The 24312-nt window shown below is 37.0% G+C and overlaps 1 protein-coding gene across 4 annotated transcripts; it reads left to right on the top strand.

The window, feature by feature from the left end:
- The first annotated feature begins 1724 nt into the window (after positions 1-1724).
- Positions 1725-24103, top strand: LOC146557163 (signal transducer and activator of transcription 4-like). Of its 4 annotated transcripts, none has more exons than XM_085250258.1 (24): positions 1725-1872; positions 1975-2159; positions 5101-5236; positions 9121-9219; positions 10662-10754; positions 10841-10919; positions 11008-11093; positions 11209-11360; positions 12633-12791; positions 13766-13858; positions 13945-14004; positions 14114-14134; positions 15481-15571; positions 15690-15731; positions 16436-16519; positions 16608-16706; positions 17290-17425; positions 19505-19557; positions 19748-19842; positions 20648-20784; positions 20966-21157; positions 21264-21309; positions 21407-21512; positions 22241-24103. In XM_085250258.1, exons 2-24 carry the CDS (start codon positions 2032-2034, stop codon positions 22262-22264), a joined length of 2211 nt encoding a protein of 736 aa, XP_085106384.1. In that variant the 5' UTR covers positions 1725-1872; positions 1975-2031; the 3' UTR covers positions 22265-24103. The 4 variants fall into 4 exon arrangements, with proteins under 4 accessions (XP_085106384.1, XP_085106382.1, XP_085106383.1 ...); XM_085250256.1 differs by having other exon boundaries at positions 1727-1872; positions 15687-15731; XM_085250257.1 differs by having other exon boundaries at positions 1727-1872; positions 15478-15571.
- The last annotated feature ends 209 nt before the right edge of the window (positions 24104-24312 follow it).

Genomic DNA, 24312 nt, shown 5'->3' with positions numbered 1-24312 from the left:
CCTCTGCCATTTTGTTACATATGCAGAAAGTGTCATACCACAAAATGTTTATTTAATGGTTAGAGTTTTTATTTGCTCTTTATTGTATTACATTTATATTTTTATTCAGCAAGAATTTTATTAAACTTTTCTATTTAAATGTGCCACTTCTTTTGTATAGTTCTGTCCTAATCAGTCATTCTACGTTTCATAAGCTTTTTTGTTATAAGGTAAGATTAGATGTACTTTATTTATCAGGGAAGAATTTGGAAAATTAAAAACAGAATCAGAATCAGAAGACTTTATTTATTCCCAAGGGGCAATTAACAAACAACAAGGCACCATAACGATGAAGATAAGGACAATAAGAACAGGCAATAAGAGTGAAATAATAAATACACAGAATATACAGTTTTAAAATTACACAGTTTTAAAATTAAAGTGACTGAAAGGTGAATAAATAACTGTAAGTGACTAAAAGTGAATAAAGTGAATAAATGGTATGTAAGCCAATAATGTAGAGAGTGACAAAATAAATGTCTTATTAAGGTAAAGACAGAAAATAAAATAAGTGTTAATTGATTAAAAAAAAAAAATGAATGTACTAAGATTTTGCCCCTGACAAATATACCCCAGTACATAATATGGAAAAATTAACAGGAACAACTGCTAACTGTATCTTTAGCAAAGTACACATATTTTAATTTATGATTTAAATTAGCAATATATTTAAAGATATACATTCTGTGGTTTATGTACTGTATTTAGTTAACAGTCTCAGCTATTAATATAACAGGTATTAATCGATTGTGTTACTCTTAGTTTGTTAGTTTAGCTACTAACCAAGGTATTTAAAAAGTTGCCTTTGCAGCAGAATCTAAATCAAAACACATTTCAACACTTTATGGCTCATTAATTGTGTTTTGAACTGTTTGATTTATTTTTTTTTTAAAAAGGTTTGTAAATTATTTTATTATTGGTATAATAATCTTAAATGTCAAATGTTGCCTAAGAATATAGATAAAGTTAGCTACAGTATATGGTTCACCCATTGCGTTTAGCTAACCATTTTAACTGTCAGTTAAAAGTGTTAGACAGCTTAACCACTTGGTATAACTTTAACAAAACCTATCAACATTTCTAGTAATTTAATTTAATTTGATACTTTGTCATAATGCCAATTTAACTGCTAGCTTCAAAAGCAACATAATGGTTTAATGTTAGCAAACTGTTAGCAAGCAGTTTATCAGCTAGTCATAAATAATTTATCACCTTTAACTCATAATTTAATCTAGCTAGTGTAATTCAACAATTGCCTATAGATGCTTGTTTCCACCATTTAAAAAAAAAAAAATTAATTCATATTTTCTGCTATCTGTTAACTTGAAATTCTAAGATACATAACTCAAAACTGGTGCAAACAAACTTCCATAAATTACTATATAAAAGTTTGTTTACAGTCACTGATTTCATCAGTTTATGGTTTATCCATTATGTTTGGTTGGTCATTTAGACTGTTTATCATTAATTTGTGATCTAGCTGAAAGTAATTTTTGATCATTAATTACCTATCTAAAGATTTATGTAATCAGCTGAGATAAATATGATGCATTCATTTCAGCTACTTCTCTAACTTAGTCTGTTTCTTTATATAACCTTACAGTATCACTTTTCTAGTTGCACCTGTTACCTGTCTAAAAGTTTAGGATCATTCTGAGTGTGTGATTGGCAGGAGGAGGAGGGGCCTTCTGAGTACCTGAGAACAGCCACTGAGGGGAAATGAGGTCGCTTCCTGATCTGAGAGGCACATATAAAAAACGAAAGTCAGCGCAAGGGAAACAAGTGCACATGGTAGATGAAAGCTGACGGGAAGGCAGCGCGGAAACATCTCAGGTAACAAACACGAGGAGAAGCGACATTAAACGATCAAATAATTACATACAATAAATAATCCGTAATTTTAGATAATATTTAACATGTTATTCATGTTTTTAGAGCACTCTTTGGTGATAACGGGTGTGTGCATCGCGTGGTGTCCGAAGGCACAGCATCATGAGCCAGTGGAAGCAGATTCAACAGCTGGAGATCAGACTCCTGGAGCAGGTGGATTACCTGTATGACGATAACTTCCCCATGGACATCAGGCAGGGGCTGGCCAGCTGGATCGAGTCTCAGGACTGGTGAGTCTTCATCTATGTGCAAAGAAGTGTGGGGGAAAAAAAGTCTGTATTACAAAAAAAGGCAGCTGTCTTCATAGGCTGAAAGACCACATGGTATGGAGGACTGAAGCTGCCAAAATTAACATTAACTAAATACACAAATTAATGACGTAGTACATAAATAATTATGCAATTAAGTACACAACATGTAATATTAATGTTTTTCTTTTTTATCAAAGTATTGTGAACTATTTATTTACTATTTACCAAATATGTCTGTCTTTTCATTCTTCTTTCTTTGTAATGATTGTAATATAGCAGTTTATATAAGTGAGTTTTTATTTGTGCTTTAACTTAAGTTGTAGTTTGCTTCCAAAGGGTGGGGATGGTTTAGTTTTAGTATCAGTTTTATTTTTTGTAATGTAAGTACAAAATAAACCCATGACTCAGTCACATGGAGTTATCATCTTCAGTTAATAAAATGCATATTTTTATTTTATTTCAGTTAACTCAAATATTTATTTTATTCATTTTATATTAGTTTTAGTCGACTATAATAACCTTGTACATAAGACTAAAGATAACCAAATAATAAGTATATGAAAATATATTTAGGATATGAGTCTGGTGTTAATATGCTGGCAAAGAATCACCTCCATAAACACTCACAATGTCAGCCGTTTATATTTGTTTAATAAAGCATAAATGTCTAAATAAATATTCTTTAAGAAAAATACTTGAGGAAAAATGGAGTAAGGCAAAATGATGAAAAAATAATAATTTAGAAATGAGTAACTTGAAATTAAAATGGATGAATAAATAATTCAAGGAAATAATCCTATGTAATAGTTCTGAAGCAAAATAAGACAGAAATATTGTCTATCAAATATTTTAAGTGTATAGATATCTATATTTTTAATGGGTCTAGGCTTTTTAAATTTAAATCCAGAAAAGCAGGAGTTTTTGATCCAGACGTCTTCTGAAGCTCAGTGAAAGTTTGTGCAAACATAAACGATCACCTGTGCATCAAAAACATGTTGACAAAGCTGAGTTCAAATCGCTGAGTTTATACTTTTGTTCAGTTGAAGCTGATTGATCAAAACCATGACTTCTTGGTTTTACAGCCCACAACTTCACGTCATAGACCTCATTTCCTACAGGAAGCTCTTTTCAGTGAAAAACCCGCTGTAGCTGCACCTTCTTCCTTATCAACGAGAACAGTGATCATTTATTACCCACAGAGTGTTTGCTTTTAGCTAAAAGGAGAGTAAATGGATGCTTTTAGTTTTTGGTTTCAGCAGGATTTAGGAATGATTGTGGTCTGAGTTAAAGTACATTTTTCAACGGTGCTGGGCAGATCTGAGAGAACCTGCCTGAAGGCTCTTCCATTCCTTCACTAAATAACATGTACATAAGGCTACAAACCTTTGAGTTTTATTCCACAAGAAATACAATTTAAAAAGTCCAAGAAATGTATTGAAGACATAATTTTTCATAGTTTTCTTATTTTTTTTCTTATACAAAGAAAAGGTACATGTTTCTTGTTGTTTTCAAAACTTAAAAGACCTTTTTCTCCTCAAAGATTATTGGTTAAGTTCAGTCTAGAAATGCATATATCAGAAATAAATAGGTTATGTAATGGTAGCTACATTTATTTTTTAAATACAGTCTATGATTTTTAACTTGGGAGTAGAAGGATCCTGTTATGTCGCCATTCATCCCCTTGCGAACGGCGCTGTACGTCTAAGTGATGTCACACCTGCTGTAGCAAGCCACCATGTTGGTGTCGTGTCAGCCGGTCCTGCAGCTGTCGATTTCTTTAAAATGGTCCATTGTGCTTCTGCTGGGTTGAAGAGACAATACCAGTGCGAATGTGGAAGTTTTGTCTCAATTGCGACATCTATTGCTCACGAGAATACTGCAGGGGAATTCGCACCCTAAGTACTGGAATGAAGGGTACAGAGCTGTGGCGGAATCATTATCGGCATGAGAAGAGAGAAAAACCAAGAAGACAAACTTACTCTTGAAGTCTGGCTTCAGTGATCATTCAAGGAACTGCAGTTTTTGGTTTTTTGGGGGCATGACATGTTCTCCCCGTGTCTGTGAGGGTTCTGTCTGGGTACTCTGACTTCCTCCCACACCACAGTCCGAAGACATACAGTTAGTGGGGTTAAGTTAACAGATGATTCTAGATTTCCCATAGGTGTAAATGGCTGTCTGTCTCTCTGTGTTAGCCCTATGACAGACTGGCACCTGTCCATGGTGGTTGCAGGTGAGCGCAGCCTATCCATTGTCTTCCAACCCTTTATTGGAAGAAAATGGATGGATGGACAAAAGTACCACTATTTTTTTGACTCTTGAGCAAGGAACTATTCAATTCAGTTTTATTTATATAGTAACAAATCACAACAGCAGTTCCCAGATGGCACTTTATATTGTAAGGTAAAGACCCTACAATAATGCAGAGTAAACACCAACAACTTGCTCACCTCTGTGAGCAAGCGCTTTGGCAACAGTGGGAAGGAAAAACTCCCTTTTAAGAGGAGGAAAACTCTGGCAAAACCAGGCACAGGGAGGGGCAGCCATCTGCAACTGGTCTGACTGCAGTCTAAGAGCGAAGGGCTCTCATGGAGTGATACGGTACTCTAAAGTCATTAAGATAAGATGGGGCCTGATTATTCAAGACCTTGTATGTAGCAGTAGATTTTTAGATTTGATTCTGGATTTAACAATCTATTAACTGTTTGATAGCTACTCTTTCAAGAATTTTAGAGATAAAAGGAAGGTAGGAGATTGGCCTATAATTAGCTAAGACAGTGATATGTGGAAAAGATGGCTTTTTAAGTAACAGTTTAACTACTGCCAGCTTGAAGGCCTGTGGTAGGTGGTAAAGCAACTTCTTTGTTCTTCACAGGTTTTGTTGCTCTGAATCTCCTGAATGTGTCACTCTGTATACTTTTAGGGACACCGCGGTGAACGACGAGTCGATGGCTGGCGTGCTCTTCACCAACCTGCTGACCCAGCTGGAGAGGGTGCGCTCGCAGGAGCAGAACTTTCTGCAACGACACAACATGAAAATAATCCAGCAGCAGCTGCAAGTGAGTCCACCTCTCCCCCAGACATCTAATTTCTCAGCACTTCAGATCTGCCTTTGTAACACAAACATTTGTTAGACTTCCTGTTTTCTAGGACAGGCTAGAAGCTACATGCTTGTTTTTTCACATGATGCACTTACTGAGTGCTCCACAGATGACAAAAACAACTGTCACCCTAATGTGCCCCATACTGGAAAGCAGCCTTGACAGACAGATGTAGTGTAAATAGAGGAAGTGTGTATGCTCTACTCACACAGTTTTATTGACACATATTACAGAAGAAACAGGTGAGATTTTTACTAAGACGTGATCATGTGGAAAGATAAAAGCTCAACACGTGCTTTTAAAGCGTCACATACATGTTTACACAGCAGTGAATGAGACCGTTCGGCACACGGTGATGGCAGAAAGATGACAAAGATATGGGTTTCAAATCGCATATGGAGGAAAAGCTGGTTAGTTAGGTACTGGTATTTTTATATGGAAGATTGCAAATGACAAAAATACAAAAAGTTAACATAAATAAAAAATATTAATAATACATGCTGATATTCAATTAATAGTGATTTATCTAGTTAACATTATTTATGGTGGCTGCCAAAAATAAAAATTTGAGTTTCTTATTTAATATTAATATTACTGTTATCCATAGTGGATTAAAACTGCCAAAAATATAAATGAATATTAATTCAAAACTACTGAAAAATAACTACTTTGAATGAAACAGTTAAGAGCTGACTGAAGTGCAGACTTTTAGCTTTAATTCAAGGGGTTTAACAATTTCTGTATTAACTGTGTAGGAGATACAGCTATTTTTATACACACGTTATATTCTTAGAGTCTCAAAAGTAATTGGACAGTTGACTGATGACTTAACGGCCAGGTGAGGTCTGTGGTAAGGCAGGCCGGATTCTGGAGTCCTGAAAGAAGATAAAGTCTTACAAGAGTGAAGGGAAGATAAAAGTTTGGAGAAGGAGAGAAATCTGATTTGAAGCGTATAACATCTGTTAAACATGGTGGAGGTAGTGTGGGCCTGGGCATTTATGGCTGCAGGAACGGGTCACTTATGTTTACTGATGATGTCACTTCTGATATAAGCAGCAGAATGGACTGTGACGTGTACAGAGCTATACTCTCTGCACAACTGATCAGACCTAAAGAATACAAGCTACTAGCAGAGAGCCCCACAGCATCTAAAATCAGACTCATGTTTGTGTCGTGCTGATTAAAGCAAATCTGATGATCCTGATCAGTCTGATAGTTTTACATAAATCACATGATTCAGCACAGGCTGTGGAGCTTTAGGATGTTTTTGAGGAAGTATATGCATGTTAATCATTTCTCATGATTACATTTGAAGAAAAGGCTTTTTTTTGTTCTTTTTTTTTTGTTGAAGCCACAACTGTGAGCATGGATTCAACTGCATGCAAATCTGTAGAAGAAGTTTCTAGCTGAACTTTGCAGACTTAAAAGTATTCAGGAGTTGTGGGAATTTTGCAAAGTTCGTAATTAGCTGCAGTTTATTTATGGCAGTCCAGATTAAGCAGCTTTAATTCTCATTTAAGTTGATATTTGTGGTGTTTCTACATGAGTTTCCTTTGTACAGCTCAGAAAAGAGGTCATGTTGGATTCTTTGCTCAGTACTTGTAGGTTATAGTGCTGCTCTGCCCGTGGCTTCTTGTTATTGTTGTGCACTTTTATCCACACACCTCAAACAAACTGAACACAGAGAAAACGTTCAGCCGTGAACTCCCTGAACTGTTGTCATTAAAGCGTCCTCAATTTGGAGAAGTAGCCTCGTGGTGTGTACATGTGCCTGAGGTGAAAGGGAAGTAAAATAATTGCCGTGCTCACGAGTTGGGAATTGCTGTAAATGTGCAGCTTTCTGTTTGTGTGCTGCCTGAAAGCTGCAGCTCCTGTTTTTGCTGCTACTGTTTTAATCAATTGAAGTCAGTAAAGAGCTTTTGCACATTGAATTCCTTTCTTTCATTGTTGTCTATAAACGCTTTAAGTTATTCTCTCTGTCGATGAACCCTTTGAGGATGTATATTCTGCCAGAGGAGCTTCTCAGGAAGTTTGGTTGTGGTCGTCACTCGCTTTTATTCTGGAAGAAAGACAGATACCTCTTGCAGAATGAACCCTCGAGGCTCATACCGCTGCTTCCTGTGAATATGTATATGTGTTATGTGTCAACACTTCTTAGAGGAAGTAGCTACTCCTGTGCGATAGTCGACGGTGTTTGTGGCTTGTTGTTGTTGTTGTTATGTGTTCATGTAACAGAGGAGAGATTTTAGCTCATGTTTGAATCTCTCTTCCATTCATGTTCACGCAGGGTCTTTCTTCGAGGGGAAATCCCTCGCAGTGGTAGGCGCACATTTTTAATCTGACCTTCGCTGCTTGCTGAGGGAAAATGTCAGGAGTGTTGGGTTTGACTGTAAAGTACCCATAACAGCAGGAGAAGTATTTATAGTGAATTTTTGCTGAATAATGTAGGTCAGCTTGGTGAACGGTACAAACTCTGAAAGGATACCAGTGCATCACTGCCGCTGTCATAAGACTGAGCGTGTAGGTGTGTGTGTGCGTTTGTGCGTCCTCAGTCTGTCGTTTTAGTGATGAAATATTAGTCACACCTGAAGGCGAGACAAAAACTTTCCCTCTTCCTCCAGAAGAAGTTTTTTGTACTTTTCTTAGTGAGCATTTGAATGTATGTAGAGGCCGATATGCAGCTTCGGAAAGTTTGTGGCTTCTGCCGCATATATTAGCCATATATAGTCTAAAAATAAAGAGATTTAAAGATACAGGCATCTGGCAGGAATGTATGGAGGTGCCAAACTGCCAAAATCAAAAATAAGTTGATTTTTAAAAAAATGAATGAATATACCATTAAAGGCATCATTAGAATACCGAATTCACGAAAAAGAATATGTCATTAAAGGCACAGAAACAAAATATATAATCCCACTTATCAATATTTAGCAAATGCAAAAAAAACAAACCAAAAAACATCAAAAGGCCATTAACGACTTTAAAACCAATAAATGTGGGTATTTATTTATACAATATATGTTTCTATTGATTCTACTGTTTTACTTACTTTAAATTTCTTATTTTAATGATTAATGTCATTGCATAACTCTGTGATTTGCCTCATAAAAAAGCAAAAAAGGAATGTATTACGAAAATAATGAAATAAATACATCTTTGAAGAAAAGGAGAAAATGCTAATGAGTGAATGAACGTAGATGGATAGATTGAATGGAGAAATAAATAAATGTGGCACTCATAGATAGGGAATGCAATTTAAAACAAAAATAATAATTTGAGCCCTGAAGTCTATCCCTACTTAAGAAATCTAAGGTTTCTAGTGGACAATAATCCTCAGTTAGGGTTATTTGCTAAAGGTTAACAAGGTTTGTCTTAATGTTGCTTCTTTTATTTTATTTTTTAACCTCATGGTGCAAGTTGCATCATTACAATTTTGATTATGCAACTTTTACATGTTTATAAATGAGGCTCACACGCTCGAATCTGTTCTCTAATATTTAACTAAATGTTGTGGTTAAATTCTTTGCCCTTAAAGAGTCGAACCTGGATGAGCTCCAAATATCTGACTTTATTTACTCAGCTGCTGTTCACGGAGAATGCTCGTTTTGTGTCCAGTTAAACTTCATTCCTTTGTTATTGAACTAAAGGGCTTCCGCTCTGTCAGGGATTTCCTTTTCATCTCTTCTTCACAGATAAACAGACACTGTGGGAGTATTGATCATGCTGTGGTTGGTTTTATAGCCTACTTACACAAATGATCACATCATTAGGAAATCATTGGTTCGAAGGTTTTTTCTCAGGGGGTTTTATAACTGAAATTTTCTCTGTTTGCGTCACTGTAGCTGAAATACGCCACCAATCCTGCTGTAATGGCCAGAGTCATCTCCACCTGTCTCAGGGAAGAGCGCCGTATTCTCTCCAGTGCCTGCATGCAAGAACAGGTTTGTCACATTGTCTGCCTCAGTGAAGGGAAAGTCCCTTTATTACAGTCTCTGCTGGTAAATCTGGGCCACTACCAGGAAGACTACACTGTAAAACATATTTCACACCCCCACCCTCCCAACCAGCCAGTTCACTTTATTCCCAACAATCAGTGTTTGGCTTTTTACGGTAATCACTAAAGTGTTTCTACTCGCGTGAACAGGATAACTGTGTTTGTTTAAGCTGGGTTGTTCCATAGAGACTGCTGCTTCACTTAGCTCACTGTTTGGGTTTAATGCACCATAACTTTATTGTTATTGGAGCCAATAAAGAGTAATAAACTCACCTTGGACTACCTCCCCAGCACTACACAGCACACAGACATCATTAACACCTTTTCTTTCTAATATCCGTGCAAAAAAACGTTGTAAAGACCAAAAACTAAAGCAGTCATAAAGAAGTTTACTATATCGCCTTAAAACGTTTCAGTGATGCTTTGCAGCTTCTGCTCACATCAGATGGCACAACACATCTGTTATTGCAGGTTTAAACTCAGTCTGGTTTCAGGTTTCAGAGGAAGAAAGAGGTCTTCTATATGCAGATACTCATAGCTAGAGTTTAAACATTTAGAGATTCTCTGTGCACAGAGGCTGTTTGTTCCCAAAATATTACCCACGCAATGTTAAAATTTAATGTGCCAGAAAAATATTCAACACGTCCCAGTACACGATATGTCCAATAAATCGACTGTATACAAAAGATGCATGTAGCCACTGTGCTACATGTCCACATATTAACTAAATTTTCAGCTAACTTGAGAAAGCTTGATTACCATGCTGCATCCATGAACTGTACACAGACACAGCTACGTGCTAATACTATAATACTATGGTGAATATTCACTCACCCCAAAGCTGTGGACAGCCTCTACCTCAAAATAAACTGTGGTATTTCTCAGATAATTGGTTAAAAAATGCCTCAAAGACATAAACATGATGAAGATCCAGTCTTTAACTAAGTCTTCAGTTTGCAGAGACCAAAACCAGTGAGTAACATGTTTTTTATTCATGCACTGGCACCCTGAATTTTCCCAAAGTTAATGTTTTCTTGTCTAAAGATGGCAAAAAAGCAACTTTAAAAAACATTCATTACACACTGTATTGAACATGAACCCCACATGACCCTGAATCACAAAACCACAACATTTGCAACATTCTCTGTATCTACTGTACAATATAAAGCGCCTTGAGGCGACTTTTGTTGTGCTTTGGCGCTATATAAATAAAATTGAATTGAACATTTCAACAGCTCTTAGTTATGATGCTGTGGGAGCAGCACCAACAGACATATGAGAGAGTCATGTCATTAATGTTGATATGGTTAAATCAGAAGTAAATAAAGATTACAGTCTGTTCAGAAATGCAAAGTTGTAAATGTTTTTTTTTTTGTTTTTTTTTTACAGGGTCCTCTGGAGAAGTCTTTGCAGAACTCTGTGGCGTTTGAGAGGCAGAAGAACATGGACAACAGAGTTGGGATCATCAGGGGCAGCGTGCAGGTAACTCAAACACCTTCAATACAAGATGGAGAAAACACAAAGCTGAATTTTATTGATGAATTTTACACAAAAAAATGTGTTTCCAGTTGATGGACCAGGCTGTGAAATACATCGAGGACATGCAAGATGACTTTGATTTCCGCTACAAGACCCTGCAGTCTCGAGGTGAGCCATTTTACAAGTTGTAAAAATAAAAAGTTATTTACTATTTTAGAATTCTTATTTCATACTACTGTTTTTGTGGTTGTGTCAGAATCAACTGATAGAAACTCTGACGTGATGAAACAGGAAGTAACAAGACTACAGGAAATGCTAAACCGGCTTGACTTTAAAAGGAAGGTACGCACATGCAAAGCTCTGAAACGTGACAAAAATATATGCAGGTGTACAAATAAAAAAATTCATTCACAGTGTGTTGATCAGCCATAAACACTGTATTTTATGCCTTTGTTAGGAGATTTTATCAAAGATGGACGTTGTGATCAAAGAGATTGACGACCTGATGACCTCTCAGCTAAACCCTGAGCTGCAGGACTGGAAACGAAGGCAGCAGATTGCTGCCATCGGGGGTCCTCTGCTCACCGGGCTGGAGCAGCTGCAGAGCTGGTAATGACCTCCAACAAAAAGTCAGAAATCCTTACTGCTAATGCTAATTATTTATTTATTTATCTATTTATTTATTTATTTAGGACAGTGCATGTTAATGAACATAAATGTAAAAAAAAAAAAAATTACATGAATGTAAACATACCAGATTATAGCCAAGGGCTAATTTCCATCTGTTGTCCTTAAGCATAAAAATAGACATAATAATTCATAAAAATTCATCATTCATTCATAATAAAAACTCCATCACCAAACTTACACATACACACCATTCTGTTCCCAAATAAAACATTAAAACTATACAACTCATACATGATCACACACTTGATTTGTCCATAACCAGTACTTTGTATGGAAGCCCAAAAATGCTAAAATAATATTAATAAATTATGTAAACAGGACATATGGTTGTATATCTGTTGCATTTGTAATAGTTAAGTACCATTTGTATATCTGCTTTTATATAGATATATGGAGGACCAACACCAACTGAAGTAAATTCATTATACAAAAAAATAAATGTATACATTATTTCTAATAAATATTTATTTATAGATTGAATATTAATTTCCCAGTACATATGACACCCTGTGATATATACTGTAAAATATATGCTATATGTCGCCCAACTTGACACGAATATTTCTTGGTTAACTATATAGCTAACTCGTTAGTATAATTACTATGGAAGCTTGTTTCTGTGACTGAAAAACGCTTTGTTTTTTTATTTATTTTAAATGGTAAATGGCCTGTATTTATATAGCGCTTTACTAGTCCCTAAGGACCCCAAAGCGCTTTACATATCCAGTCATCCACCCATTCAAGCACACATTCACACACTGGTGATGGCAAGCTACATTGTAGCCACAGCCACCCTGGGGCGCACTGACAGAGGCGAGGCTGCCGGACACTGGCGCCACCGGGCCCTCTGACCACCACCAGTAGGCAACGGGTGAAGTGTCTTGCCCAAGGACACGACGACCGAGACTGCCCAAGCCGGGGCTCGAACCGGCAACCTTCCGATTACAAGGCGAACTCCCAACTCTTGAGCCACGATCGCCCCGATTTTTAATTGCCAGCCATTTCTCTTTTTCAGTGGCAGAAACGATCTTCTATAATTGTCAGTTGTCAGTTAAGTAGTTTACTATCGAGCAAAATAATTGAGTATATTGTAACTAACTGGCAGAGGTAACAGATTTTAAGGTGGCACTATGCTGTTAAATAAAGATCAGATAAATTCTCTGCCCTCATCCTATTCTTCGCTTCTCTCAGGTTCACCCTGACTGCCCAGAGCCTTTTCCAGATCAAGCGTCAGCTGGACAAACTGGGGGAGCTGGTGGTGAAGGTGACCTATGAGAGCGACCCAATACCCCTGCAAAAGCCTCAGATGGAAGAGAGAGTGAAATATCTCATCTACCATCTCATCAAGAGGTACCAACACAACTCAGCAGAAGACATTTTATTCCTTTAGCATTTGTGAAAGAAATCTGTGTTGCATGTGGGGGTATTTCTATGATTTTTATTTTTTTTAAATGTGGTGACACAGAACAAGAATATTTAATTTGAAATGAATGAAGTGTTAACAAATACTCAAGTAAGGTACAAATAACTAAAAATTCTACTTAAGTACAATAACAAAGTATTTTTACTTTGTTATTTCCCACCTCTGAAATTAGCTGCACAAAAAATTAAACCCTGTTATGAAAAGAAGTATTTAGATGCTTTTAATTTATTAAACAAAACTAAAATTGAAGTAAAAGTGCAATAGTTTGAGTAGCAGAATCTACTTAGAGTATGCTGAATCACAGTTATTGATTCTCTTTTGTGTATATCTCTTTGCTGCTGAAGCTTGAAATGATTTTAATGACCTGTTGACAGCTGTGTAGCTTCATCTATAATAATAAGAGTAGTGATTTAATGTTGGGTCTCATTAGAGAAACTGTCAGAGCCTAACACAAAAACCCCAGTTTTACCAGGAGTAAGATAAAGGACAATTAATTAATTAGTGACACATTCACTGAGATAAGAAAGAAAGAAATGGTACTAGATACCACTGAAGCTGTTAAGTTATTAGCCGAAAGATAACCTATATAATGAAACCAGAGGTGGTCCCAGGATTGAGCCTTGAGGGATGCCACACGGGAGAGGAGGAGATGCAGATGTGTAATAAGCAGTGCAAGGGATCCCAGCCCAATTCATCTTTGTGCAGAACAACTTTCAGTGCTCTGAAAAATGAAAAACACGACTTCCTCCTCTGCTTCAGCTTCTGACAACACATTAGACAATAAACCGAAAGGTGGTAACTACCGGAGGAGGAACACGGCCAGCTGTGGTTTGAATGTTCTCTCTCAAGCTCGGGGTGTTAAAGTGAAATTGTAAATCGAGGTGTGGGTTTTTTTTCACAGTTCATTTGTGGTGGAGAAGCAGCCATGTATGCCCACACATCCACAGAAACCCCTCATCATTAAGACTGGAGTACAGTTCACCACCAAAGTCAGGTATGGTGATGTGACATCTTGTTGTTTCAGGATTTGTTTCTGCTGTTGGGTTGCAGTTTGTTTCAGTTTATTCTGATTTCTTGCAGACTCCTGGTTAAACTTCCAGAAGTGGATTATCAGCTGAAAGTGAAAACAACATTTGACAAGTAAGATGATTAATTTTCTTATTAAATGGACCCCACAGTAAACCTGTCTTCATTGCTTGAATAAAAATAAGGTAAAAATGTTGTGTGCTGTGCTTGTGTGTTTCTGCAGGGACCTCCCCCCAGGCAGAGTGTGAGTACAAACTGTCTAAGCGTGCTACTACTAAATGTCCGAGAACAGGAAACAGCACCAGATTAAAAGCAACCTAATCTGCTCGCTAATACAGTAGTTAGGCATGGTTTAGTGAAATAATACTACTTTATCTAATACTGGACCTTAGAACCCCCTCATTTAATTCTCTACATGAAATAACCTGTTTTAGCTTCTTCCTCTTTAAGACAACTTCTGATAGGCTCCCCCTTGAAAGCAAAAGGTTTGAATAGCAGGTGGGCGGAGCATCTGTGCCTGAGGTATTCATACAGGGATATCCACTCTGATTTAACATCATACAAATTCAAGACTGGAAAAAAAATAATGAAATGTCTGTAAGGGGGTAAAAACTTAAAGATTAAAAGCCAAAATCAGCCCTAAAGCTTCCTGTTTTATGGCTTCACTGGCGTGTTATTTGTTTGGCGTTACCAGGTGTAAATATGGTTTGAAAAAGCACTTGGAAACCAAACATGCACCTCGGGGGAACTTTGCCTCTAACTTCCTGTAAAACCAGATGCAGAAAAAACATATTATTGGGTTAAAGTCACCTTAAAAGCTATAGGAGTTTACTGAAAGCAAATGGATTAAAAAAGAAAAGAAAAGTGAGTGATTGAGAATGTTTTCTGAGATGTGAATGAATACAGGCATGCCGTGATAGATTTACTTGTTCTCTTGCTTTTTTCCTCGGTTCTCAGTAGGATACAAAGCAAAAATACTCGATGTTCATTAAAAACCAATTGCCTGAACTTCACTTTTATAGAAGTAGCACTTCTTCAATTTTTGCTGTTTAAACAGCTGGTGTTTACTGCCACCTTCTGGTAGTGTTAGCCTGATACCGCGCACTGGAACAGACAGGAAAAGCAATAGGAAATAGGAAGACAGGAAACACTCGCATAATGTACTTGACTTTGTTATAACTTATTGACTTGTCAGTTATTCAAAAATCCATAAAGATATGTGGGCTTTAAAGATTTATCCGCAAATTATAACAAAAAAATTTACAGCGAAATGTAATCAGCTTGGTTTTCTTTTATAGATCTCTGTTTTAGATTTATACATGTATTGACAGATTATATACGGTGTTATACATTGCAGGAAGGACAGTCTGCAGCTGAACCTTCTTAAAATCGCCCTGATTTAAAAACCTTTACAGTAAAATAAGTGGAGTGTTTTATTTTGAAAACTACATACAGATTTTAAATATGGTTTATGTTATTGTCTAAAACAATCCACAAACACATCATCCTCTGAATTAAGTCCATCTTATAGATGGATGCTGGTAAACATTGATAAGAAAATCAAGTTTTTTCTCCTTTTCTCCTTAGAAGTCGTCAGTTTTTCATCCTGACCAACAACACTAAAGTTATGGACATTGAGGACTACTCAAACGGCTGCCTCTCAGTGGAGTTCAGACATCTGGTAGGACAAAACTCTAACAAATCTTGACAGTTGTTTAACTGGTTCTTTCATTGAACCTTTAACCATTTATTTAAAATGGTGTTTAGTCATCTCACTCAGAGTTTGTGTTTTACAGCAGCTGAAAGAGAAGAAATATATCAACGGCACCAAAGGGAACGAGGTAAGAAATGTAGATGATCTACGGAGGACGAAAACTGCCAAATAAAAGAGACTCTGTAAATAAGTTCATATTTAATGAAGTCCACAAAAAGTGTAGGGATTTTTTTTTTTTTAAATAATCTAAATTGATTTAAAAAAAAAAATTGTATTCTTTTGCATTTTTTGTACTATTTGTAGTATTTTCTTCCCATAAAATTTTCTATTTTATTTATTATATTTTTATTATTTGCAGTGTATTGTGTTTATTTGTATTTCTAAAGTAAATAAATCATTATTTTAAATCCATATAGGTCTTATTCATTTATAAGATATGACCTAAATTGATTTTCAGCTGCTTTTGGATGCCCTTCATGACACAACCCCATGCTTCATGGTTGATTCAGAAATACATCATGTAACTAGTACATTTAAATAAATGTAAACATTGAATGGGAAAGTAGATAAATTAGGGAATTAATACAAAGGTAAGTAAATATTGAAGCAAAACTATCAGTGCCATAGTTTGTAAATTATTTAATGTATAGGCTTAATTAATATTTAATGTATTTAATGACATATTAATTGATGTATAGCATCATTTGCTCCTGATTTGGCAGTTTCTGTCCTCCGCAGTGACCATTAATGCTGCTTCAGATGGATTTGTGCATCATATTCAATGAATCTGCCTTTGAACGCCAGTTGATGTTTCAGTGTTTTATTTTTCAGGGCCTGCTCTCTGTGACAGAAGAACTTCACTCTCTCAGTTTTGAGGCCTGCTTCACGGTGCAGGGCCTCACCATCGACCTGGAGGTCAGCAGCAGAGCAGATCTATTTCAAACTTGTTTTTGTTGCCGTTCATTTACAAAATAATTTACTAATATTTATTTTTATTTTCTAGACGTGTTCCCTGCCGCTCGTTGTGATTTCCAATGTGAGCCAGCTGCCTGGAGGCTGGGCCTCCGTCATGTGGTACAACCTCCTGACTGATGAGCCGAGGGTGAGCCATACTGGACTTCTTCTAAAAACAGAAAATTCATTCATTTGAAAGTTTAAGTTTTAAATGAAATAAGTTGAGCTGAATCAAACATAACCTCACTTTCAGCTCAACTTATTTGAACACACCTGGACATCTTTGTTAAAAGCCTTTGTTTTTATAAATTCATTTCTATTATCTTTAAAATAAAATAAAATAATAAATAAAGAAACACAGATTTTATTTTTTCAGTCGACCTCTGTTGTGCGGATCTTCACAGGGCATTTCTGCATTTTTCAAGTCTCTAAAATTGGTTTTCCCAAAACAGATGCGCGATTAACAGCATCAAAATGACATAAATTACAAATAAATCTTGCAATTCACCCCCATCTCCTGAGTTTAACATCAGTTCATAAATAAAACAAGAAGAAAACTGACTTAAATTCCAAGTCTTTGACTTCCAGAGCGTGACAACAAATTCTGCTGATGTTCCATTTACTCTGGTTCTTCTGTAACTGTAGCTCATGTTCTCCAGCTGTTTTGGAGATGTTTGTTTTCATTTTTTATGCTTCACAGCCTCCCTCACCTTCTCCATCGTCCTCCACAGAACCTGGCTTTCTTTGGGAACCCTCCTCGGGCCAGCTGGAGCCAGCTCTCTGAGGTCCTCAGCTGGCAGTTCTCCACTTTTGCCGGGCGAGGCCTCAACAAAGAGCAGCTCACCATGCTGGGAGAAAAGCTCTTTGGTATGTTTGTCTTTTAGTTTTGTTCTTTCGCAAAGGTTGAAGATTAAGAAAAAATACATTAAAAAAATGTGGCTTTAAAGTCGTTAACCTGGAAAAACATCCTCCAACACAGCAAACAGTAAAATATTATACTTAAGAAGACAACTGCAAGCTAACAAGCTAATTAGGACAGAAAGTTAAAGCTGAAGGCAGAAACATCTAAAGAGAGGTGGGAGAGTGTTTACTTGTTTATGGAGGGTGAAGCGACACCTCTGTCATTGTGAAACCACACGCCAGCAGAGATATTCAAGCATGTAGGTGGTGCAGAGACTCCAGAAAGTCGCTCAGTTTAAAAGGGGAAGAACCAGAAACGTTATTCGAGCCAAGTATCAGACTGGTCCAGCTATAAAGTCAAAGTCAGCATAGCAGAGAAACTCTGAGGGGCGATCAGAGGGTCTATAAAAATGAAAAGCCTTACCTCATTTAAATCCAGTGAATCACCCTTCCAGCGTGGCTGTTCTTATATATTGCTTCCGCTACTCGCTCAACCTCAAGTTTATGCATAAAGCAAACACGTTTGCTTCAAGCTGAGCCAGACTTCACGTGAAACAACAGGGAGCTTGGTCTGATGAGTCAAACAAATCACTCTAAAAGACCAAAAGTAGCATTAAAGGTGATGAACAACAGCGTTTTTTTTTGTTTTTTTAACCCAATCAGATCCCAACAAATCAAAGAAGCTAAAAATGAAGCTGAATCTTCTTTGATGCTCTGTTTTCTGTATGCTTGTAACACTTTGATGTTTCAGATCATCAAACAAATTCAAATAATACACAAAGATAACACAAGTAAACACAAAATGCAGTTTCTAAATGAAGGTGTTTATTATTAAGGGATAAAGATGCAAACCTACATGACCCTGCGTGAAAAAGTGATTGCCCCCTAAACCTAATAACTGTGGAGGAAGTTGTCTCATCTTTGTAGAATTGTTGCAGTTCAGCCACATTGGAGGGTTTTCCAGCATAAACCACAGCTTCTCAATTGGATTCAGGTCAGGACTTTGAGCAGGCCACTCCAGTCTTCATTTTGCTCATGATAAGTTGCTTTTTGAGGTATTTAGTTTCAGTTTGTCAAACAGGTTCTGTTAAAGTGATTTCTTGATTCAGCAGGTCTGCCAGTAATCAGGCCTGAGTTTGTTTAGTGACGCTAAACTTTGCTTTCCAAACGATGTGGTTAATCACAATTTAACAAAAGGGGCAATCACCTTTTCAACCAGGGCCAGGTGGGTTTGGATAACTTCTCTCTTAATCGATGAAATAATCATTTACATTTAAATATTTTACTCGTGCTGTGTTCTCTAATATTAAATTAGTTGTATAATCTGAAACATTTAAGTGTGATAAATATGCAAAACACAAGGACATCAGGAATGGGGCAGACAGTTTTACACCCCGCTGTATATCGCCTGCTCCTGATCTGTCTGCTCAGCATCCCACTGTGTGAAAATAGTAAATTGTATGAATATAAATGAATTAAGGCAAAAAACAAACAAACCCTGAGATCTCTCTCTCTCTCTCTCTCTCTCTCACATTGGTTCTGTACTTTCATCTTTATTGTAGCTAAACATCCTTTTCCTTTCCTTTACCTGTTTGGTTAAAAATTTTGCTTTACCGGGATGTAACATAGGCAGGAAGAGATGACCAGGTTTTTATATTCATTATCATTCCACAGACCCTGCTCTATGAGATAAATAAGCTCCAGGAGGAAAGATATATTACCTTTTATTGAAATTTCCCAGATTACCGTTGAAGCCTATGAAAAAGGCACCATGAAAGGCCGTTGCGTATGCGCTGCGTTTTGATTCGGTGGGTTTGTTGTTGATGAGAACTCGTACCTCAAAGCTTCATGACAACATGCTGTTTGTCTCGGAAACTGTAGTAAAACCACTTTATGCCCACACGGGGAAGGTCACACTAGTACATTAGTGCTGCTGCTCACAGAGTTCAAAGAATTTTCTAAAACAAGTTCAGAGAATAACTAAAAAGCTGCTGACCTTGTTTTCCTGGGACGGCCATTTATGATAGTTTCTCTTTGTCTCTGTAGGTCAGCATGCCTCCTGCAGCGACTATCAAGTGTCCTGGTCCAAGTTTTCCAAGGTGAGTCTTAGATAATATGAGCATGAGCGGCATAGTACCATTATTTTCTGTGTTATTGTGCCATCTAGTGGCAGTCATAAAACCTTCTGCCGTGTTGTTAATGTTGGTCATGTATTTTTATCCCACATCGTATCTAATTTCAATTTAAATTCCGAGAAGGTTCTCACTCTCTTTTCTTCCAATCATACAGGAGAATATTCCAGGGAAGCCGTTCAGCTTCTGGATGTGGCTCGACTCGATCCTGGAGCTCATCAAGAAGCACCTGCTGCCGGTCTGGAATGAGAAGTAGGTCATCGTGTCCCGGCTGAAAGATCATAAACAGAAAATGTTTCTAAAAACAAACAAACAAACAAACAAAAACAACTCCACAAAAAGATGAAAGGGTTATTAGATACATGAACCGCTATCATTAACATATATGAAGGACCAAAACTGCCAACATCAGTTGGGAAAGACAGAACAGTTAGATACATTTATAAAATATTAATATATTTAATATTACATTACAATAAAATAAATTTTCATTAAATTTATTAATATCAATATGCGTTCTTGCCGTGAGCACAGCATCTGGTGTTAACCAATCAGAGACAAGTTTAAGCCCTCATTTGCATAGAAGGAAATGGAAAGGACAAATACATGGAAACTCAAATGGAATGTAAATACAGAACTAAATGAAAACAAAATGTGGCATAAATATACATTTCTATTAGGTAATTAATGCTTACATCTATTGTCAATGCTGCTGCTTTAGTAGTTAGAGGTTTTTTAATTTTTAAGGGGTTTTTTGGGAGGATTTCTTGTCTTTTTAGAGTTTGAATCAACAGAAATTATTATGAGTTCAAGTGTGTATGTCAGCCAAATTTAGACGCCTTTATAAAGGCTTTATCCCAAAAAATAGCATCAATGGATGTCTGCAGGTGCCAGATATCACCTGCAGACTACAACCCTGTCTTAGAAATGTGCAGCTTCAAAATGCATTAGGATAAACTTCGTATGAATGGCAGATCTAAAATGTGAAATTGGACAACAGATCTCACTGGCTGAAACCAAAAACCTAAATTTCTTTTGTCTTTCTCCGCCTCCGCAGCTACATCATGGGATTTGTGAGTAAAGAGATGGAGCGAGCCTTGTTGAAGGACAAAGAGCCAGGCACGTTCCTGTTACGCTTCAGCGAGAGCCACCTCGGCGGAATCACCTTCACCTGGGTGGAGCACGGCGATAACGGTGAGATTTCCCATAAACCAACATCATCAGACCACGTGTGGTAATAAAATGCAAATGTATACCAAACCTTTAACTATGATAAGACCGTTAAATAAACTTTGTTGATAGAAAATCTGTGCGGTTTTACTTGCTTTGCTGACAGTGGACAACAAAGTTTGCTAACAGTAACTTTTCACACTAGGTGAGGTGAAGTTTAACTCTGTGGAGCCTTACACTAAAAACCGGCTCAGCGCGCTCCCGTTCGCCGACATCATTCGAGACTACAAAGTAATCTCAGACGGGGTTGTCCCCGAAAACCCACTCAAGTTCCTCTACCCCGACATCCCCAAAGACGAGGCCTTCGGGCGGCTTTACAACAGCCAGCCCAGCAAAGGTAAGATCTAATTATGAGGTGAAGTGTTCAAGTTTTTGCTGGGAAACTCTCAGGCTAATTCTCAGGTCGAATTAAATATTAATATAAACCTCTGTTAAACTTCCAGTGCATCCTTACATCCCATCAACCCTGATCCCCATCTCAGAAATGCGGTGAGTTAATATTTCAGTCAAGTCGAGCTCAGTTAACCTTAAACAGAATTTCAAAACAGGCAAAATGTATTTTAATGTCTCTTCTAATGTATTTCAGCTCCAACGCGAGCACCACCCCGCGGTCGTGTCAGTCTCCGGAGCCCCCGATGACACCTGGAGAGTTTGACATGCTCAATGAGCACCTGTGCTTCGACATCGACACCGTAAGTTTACATTATTGTACTTAGTGGATAATACTGGTAATAATATGCATTTTATTATTGTAAATGAATAAGACACTGTATGTGTCTTTTAACTCTTATCGCTCTGTGCAGTAGAGCTAAAATAGAAAAAGGTCAAATGTGGAAAACTTCTGGAAACCTCATAATAAAAACAGTAAATTCATTATTCTGCTTGTTTCAAGTCAACGTAGTCTATAAAAGATCAGAAGTTAGAGATTACACATTACTGCGACTAGGACCAAAGTGGCAAACGCCAAAAAGCTGGGTTTTGTATATTTTCTGTATTTATAGCAAGCATTTTTATTATCGTTAACTCCTGAGCGTAAAGACTGAGAACAGTGCAGAGACATTTCTGCAAACACTGTTGAAACATGGCACACTGATCAGTGATTGATGAATTGTGTTGTAATCAATCACACTGATGGAAAGTTGTCTCACATGACATGATGTGAATATTCATGAAGTCAATGTTTTAGGATTTTAAGTTTGGATTAAATGGAGTTTAATTGTTTTTTGTGTTTGCCGACAGTCTGTCTGTAATCAGATTACATTTCTTGTTGACCTGTGATCGCAGGCTGAGATTAAATAGTTGAAGACTGCCTCTGATTAGCCTTGCTGAAACAGAAGACTGCTTTTTGCTTAATCTTAGAATTTGTTGAATCTGTCCCGATGTTATGCCGCTAATATTTTTCTTCTTTTTGCGTTTACAGATGAGCTCTCCGTATTCAGAGTAAAAAGAGGGAAGAAAAAACATCTGCATCTGGAGCTTCTTTGAATCCTTTGTCAATATCGTGACTCCCGTGAGGGTGTTGTTTTTACAGAGTTTGTGGTTAATGTGTTTTTAAAGCATATTTTGCTTTGTTGTCCATGAAAGAAAAGTTTGTATCATGCTGGTTTTGTGCCTTTAATATTTTGCATGTTCAGTCATGTTTTTCTATAAGAAATGAATTGTATATAAATCAATCTGAACATGTTTTGTTTATGTTTTTTGTAGTTGACATTATTTTGATACTTTGTCTGCATCTGTCTCTTTTACCTGTTTGTTATTGGCAAAAAAGTTAAATACACGCAGTGTTTTGATTCCCTTTGTCTAACTCATTCACACAGTCGCTCAGCTCTCCTGCCCCCTGCTGGCCACCTCACTGAAATAGCACCGAGGTTTTGTGCTTTTATTTCGAAAGCAGTAGGAAGTGAGACGTCGGCATGTAACAGCTGCTGCTGCTTGGCGGTTTTTACTTACGGCGTTTCTGGAGAATCACGTGATTCTCGGTGATTGTTGAAGGGTGAGGCTGTATTTGGGTTCTTGCGGAAGTTAAAAAAAAAAAAAAAACAACACCAAAAAAACCAACAACAGCAAAAAACACGGCTGAGGTGTCTCAGTGTTGCTGCTGCTGCTCAGAAATTATTATCATAAAGAATAAATCATTATTTATACCATGTTATTCATGAATCCCCATTACTCCTAATCAGATTATTTACTGTATGTGTGAACCTCTGACCACAGTCAGGTTATTATGCAACAGCATGGCTGAACATTTTTTTAAAGAATATGTTGACTTAAAAAGTACAACTTTGTATTACAGAAGATCAAAAATGCCAAAATAAAAAGTAAATCTTGGTGCTTTGACTGACAGGTGTGTTCAGACACAGGGAGGTGTTAAATGTCTTTTCGGCATTTCCACTCCTTTGAGTCCCAGAATTTGACCTCTGGACTCTGTCTCTGTGAGTTACACCTGTGTGAGTAATGGAGGAAACTTGTGAGCTGAAAGCTCAGCTCCCCATCCTCTCATCCAAATATAGCCACTTCTGGTTTAAAGAAAAGTAACATGGAAGCGGGGGTGGTAGGTGGAGCTACAGCAGTTTTCAGTGAATGGATGGGGGTTCAGTGTCTGTTCTTGTCCAGGGATGCTTCTGCATGAAGACTGAAGGACCGAGGGATCAAACCCTGGATCTTCAGATTAGTAACGCAGGTGCCAAAAGTAAGACATTCTGTACTTGAGTAGAAGTACAGATGCTAGTGTTTAAAACATAATCCAAGTACTGATTCAACTTCTTTACTCAAGTAAAAAAGTACTGTCTCTGATATTTACTCAAAGAATGTAAAAGTAGCTCTTTGGAGGACTTTTCTACCAGCTGTTTTTGTACAAAGGCAACTGAATCTTGTGCTGTATTAATAATAAAATAACATAGTATAAACTTGATTTCAGTATAAATTTTAATTCTAATAAATGTGTTCAGCTTAAATCAGTTAAATAGAACATGAGCAGAAAAAAGAAGGATAATAAAACATAGCTCTATTTTTTTGTTGCCTACATTATAGAGCAGGGTTCTCAAACTTAAATGAGCCGTGGGCCACTGCTGGCACTGTCATCTCATGTGAGGACCATTTTAGTGTTCAAGTAGGACAAACGAATGAGAAAACACCCACAAATATTCCCAGTGTTTTGTTTGTTTTTTCAAATTTCAAATATTGTACAACAAGACGAAACTGCAAATGTGAACGAATTTCCTTCTCCCCTCTCTAAGCCTTTCATTGAACTTCCAAATAAACACATTGGAACTCTCTGTCCAGACATCTGGCAGCACTTCTGCTGTAATTTCTTTTGTATTTATGAAATGCAGACATAGTTTTTGACTGCTAGTGAAAATAGTTTTCCTTACAAATAATTCTCTTATACTGCCTTCATATTAACTCATTTTTTGCTTTTTAAATAACTTATTTTAGCATTGCACTCAACAAACAAATCTTCCCTAACAAAAAAAGTAACTTCAAGAGCCAAGC

The sequence above is a fragment of the Mchenga conophoros genome, linkage group LG16, assembly GCF_057382185.1.
Source record: "Mchenga conophoros isolate Kocher_MC1m ecotype Shallow Benthic linkage group LG16, M_conophoros_male_GT1.1, whole genome shotgun sequence".
Taxonomy (NCBI): Eukaryota; Metazoa; Chordata; class Actinopteri; order Cichliformes; family Cichlidae; genus Mchenga; species Mchenga conophoros.
The sequence above is the reverse complement of the archived record's forward strand: the minus strand, read 5'-3'. Positions and strand labels throughout refer to the sequence as shown.